This window comes from Dipodomys ordii, unplaced genomic scaffold (assembly GCF_000151885.1).
Source record: "Dipodomys ordii isolate 6190 unplaced genomic scaffold, Dord_2.0 Scaffold3, whole genome shotgun sequence".
Taxonomy (NCBI): Eukaryota; Metazoa; Chordata; class Mammalia; order Rodentia; family Heteromyidae; genus Dipodomys; species Dipodomys ordii.
Window position 1 is genome coordinate 1,615,885 of NW_012267219.1, and position 3,481 is coordinate 1,619,365.

Genomic DNA, 3,481 nt, shown 5'->3' on the forward strand with positions numbered 1-3,481 from the left:
GGGGGGGGTTAGATTTGCTTGGGGGCAACATAAGGGTGTGTAGATCATGCCCTGTGTCTGGATTTTTCTGAGGCCTCCAGCAATGGTCCAGAGTATAAGTCCAAGACTTTGGTTTTCTCCCTTTGCAGATTCTGTATGGTTTATTCTGAAGTTCCTAACTTCAGTGAGCCCAATCCAGAGTATAGCAACCAGCAGGCACCCAACAAAGTGGTGAGTCTCCTAGCCTGAAGGTAGAGAAAGTGGTCGGGGCAGGTGTGGTGGGGAACAGGATCTTAGTGTGTAATCTGTGCCTTCAGGTGCAGAATGACAGCAGCCCTACGGTCCCCCAGGCTACCACCGGAGCCCCTGTCACCTCTCCAGGTACATTTTCTTCCATCCATGACACCTCCTGTTCCCTTACTCACCTCATCCTGGAAAGATTCATTGCCCTCATGATATTCCTCTCCACCTAATTCTTCGCACTGGACTCTCACTTTTGTGCCTTTTGCATTCTCAGCTCTGACTTCCCCACACACGGCAGTGACTATTGAGAGCAAGAAAGCTTACATGTACTTACTTAAAATATGTTTGTCAATTCCTTATAACAAACTCCATTTACATAAATAACATTTTTGTAAGTATAAATATACCTAGTCAGGGCTGGGAAGGTGGCTCAGTGGAAGAGGTGTTTGCCTCGCAGGCATGGAGCCCCGAGTTTGATTCCTCAGTACCACATAAACAGAAAAATCTGGAAGTGGCACTGTGACTCAAGTGGTAGAGTGCTAGTCTTGAACAAAAGAAATTCAGGGACAGTGCCCCAGGCCCTGAATTCAAGCCTCAGGATTGGCAAAAAAACAATTTTACTTTTTTTTTTTTTTTGGTTGTGGGGCTTGAACTCTGGGCCTCGGTGCTGTCCCTCAGCTCTTCAGCTCAAGGCTAGCACTCTATCACTTGAGCCACAGTGCTACTTCTGGTTTTCTGATGGTTAATTAGAGGTAAGAGTCTCATGGACTTTCTTGCCCTGATTGGCTTTGAACCTCAATCCTCAGTTCTCAGCCTCCTGAGTAGCTAGGATTACAGGTGTGAGCCACTGGCACCTGGCAAAAAAAATTACATATATATGTATGTATATATATATATATATATATATATATATATATATTAAAAAATATATACCTAGTCATGCATCTTTTTTTTTTGTTCTGTTGTGGGGCTTGAACTCTGGTCCTGGGCACAGTCCCTCAGCTCTTCGGCTCAAGGCTAACGCTCTACCACTTGAGCCATAGTACGACTTCCATTTTTCTGGTTGTTAATTCAGGATAAGGGTCCCACGAAGGGCTGGGAAGGTGGCTCAGTGGTAGAGTGCTTACCTTGCATGAGTGAGGCCCTGGGTTTGATTCCCCAGCACCACATAAAACAGAAAAAGCCAGAAGTGGTGCTGTGGCTCAAAGTAGTAGACCACTAACCTTGAGCTGAAGAGCTAAGGGATAGCACCCAGGCCCAGAGTTTAGGCCCCACAAATCACACACACACACACGTACACACACACGCACACACACATACAATCTGCCTAGGCTGGCTTTGAACCACAATCCTCAGATCTCAGACTCCTGAGTAGCTAGGATTATAGGTGTGAGTCACCAGTGTCCACCTTCATGCATCTTTTAGTGATAAATGTGCTCCCATTTCTTGGGATGTATGATCAGAGTACATGGACACAAACTTGGTGGCATCACCTACAGTACAGCTAAGCTATATGGTATAAATTTTTTCTTTTTCTTTTTAATTTTTCATTACTTTTTTTTATTGTTGTTGTTGTTTTCTGTCAGCACTAGGGCTTGCAGTCAGGGCCTTGCACCTTTTTTTTTTTTGGCCAGGCTTGGTGGTTGAACTTATCCTGACATGGCTGAGTCATGAGCACCATCCCTGTCTGCTCAAGACTAATGCTTTACCTCTTCCAGCTTTTTGCTAATTAATTGGAGATAGGAGTCTCTTGGATTTGCCTTGGGGGCTGGCTTCATACCTCAGTTCTTAGATCTCTTATCCTCCTGCATAACTAGGTTATAGGCACAGGCCACTGATGCCTCGCTAATTTTTCACTACTTCTTTATCTTTTGAACTTTTTTATTAAAAATTAAGTCACAGGCACACATTAGCCTAGGCTTACACAGGGTCAGGGTTAGAAAAAGGTGGGTATAGAGGAGTCAATGTTAAAAAGAATTAGGAAAACTAAAAGAAAGGTCAATGTTAAGTTTTTAGCCATATGTATGTATACACACACACACACACACATTTTTTTTTTTTTTAAATTTTGATCGGTTGTGGGGCTTGAACTCTGGGCTTGGGCACTGTCCCTGCATTCTTCAGCTCAAGGCCAGCGCTCTACCACTTGAGCCACAGCACCACTTCTGGTTTTTTAGTGGTTTTTATTGGAGATAAGAGTTTCACATACTTTTCCTGCTTGGGCTGGCTTTGAACCACGCTCCTCAGATCTCAGCCTCCTGAGTAGCTAGGATTACAGGCATGAGCCACTGGTGCCCGGCTTATGCCATATATATTTCTTATTCAGCTTTTGTATCTATTTGTAAAAACAAAATGAATCAGCATTTGGTAATTGATTTTAGGAACAGAGGATTTTGTTATCTTCTTTTACTTGTGCCACTGGAAGTCCTTCAGAGGCATGGTGTCACTCCTCAGCCCCACACTTTCTTTTTTGTCAGTCATTGGTCTTGAACTCTGGGCTTGGGTGCTGTCCCTGCGCTTTTCAGCTCAAGGTGAGTGTTCTACCACTTGAGCCACAGCACCACTTCTGGTTTTCTGGTGGTTTCATGGATTTTCCTCCCTGGGCTGACTGAATTGTCATTTCAGCCTCCTGAGTAGCTAGGATTACAGGCATGAGCCACCGGCACCCAGCTCTGCCTGACAGTTTCTTAGTAAATAGAAGGGGTACATTCTAAAGTAACAAAAAATGTAGTGCAGGCTGGGGCACTGTGGCTCAAATAATTGGGCCCCTGCCTAGCAAGCAGAACTCACTGAACTCAAACTTAGCATACATGTGTGTATATGTGTGTATACAAATACCTATAAATATGTACACATATGTAAATACATAAATGGGTAACAATCACTTATTATCAAGTATTATATAAGACACATTAATTGTATGTGCTATGCTTTATATGACTAGCATTTCAGTAGGTTTGTTTATCCAGCTTCAAAAAACAGACACATTAGTGATACATTATATTACAACATTACCATGGTTACATTGCTGCCAGACAATGGGAACCTGGCAGTTTCATTGCAATGCTACAGGACCCCTATCAATGTGGTCAGTTGCTGACTGAAACATTGTTAAAGATGGATAAGTGGGAATATCTTCTATGAGTCTGATTCTTTTTTTTTGGGGGGGGGGTCTGGTCATGGGGCCTGAACTCTGGGCCTGGGCGCTGTCCCTCAGCTCTTCAGCTCAAGGCTAGCGCTCTATCACTTGAGCCACAGC

General features: G+C 43.7%; 1 protein-coding gene across 1 annotated transcript in view; it reads left to right on the forward strand.

Moving 5' to 3' along the window:
- The window catches only part of Nabp2 (nucleic acid binding protein 2), a 15,324-nt gene extending 14,872 nt beyond the window's left edge, over positions 1–452 (forward strand). The window contains exons 5-6 of the mRNA XM_013018355.1: positions 129–210; positions 297–452. Of these exons, the coding sequence (XP_012873809.1) occupies positions 129–210; positions 297–452 (238 nt within the window). The remainder of the gene's footprint in view (positions 1–128; positions 211–296) is intronic.
- The last annotated feature ends 3,029 nt before the right edge of the window (positions 453–3,481 follow it).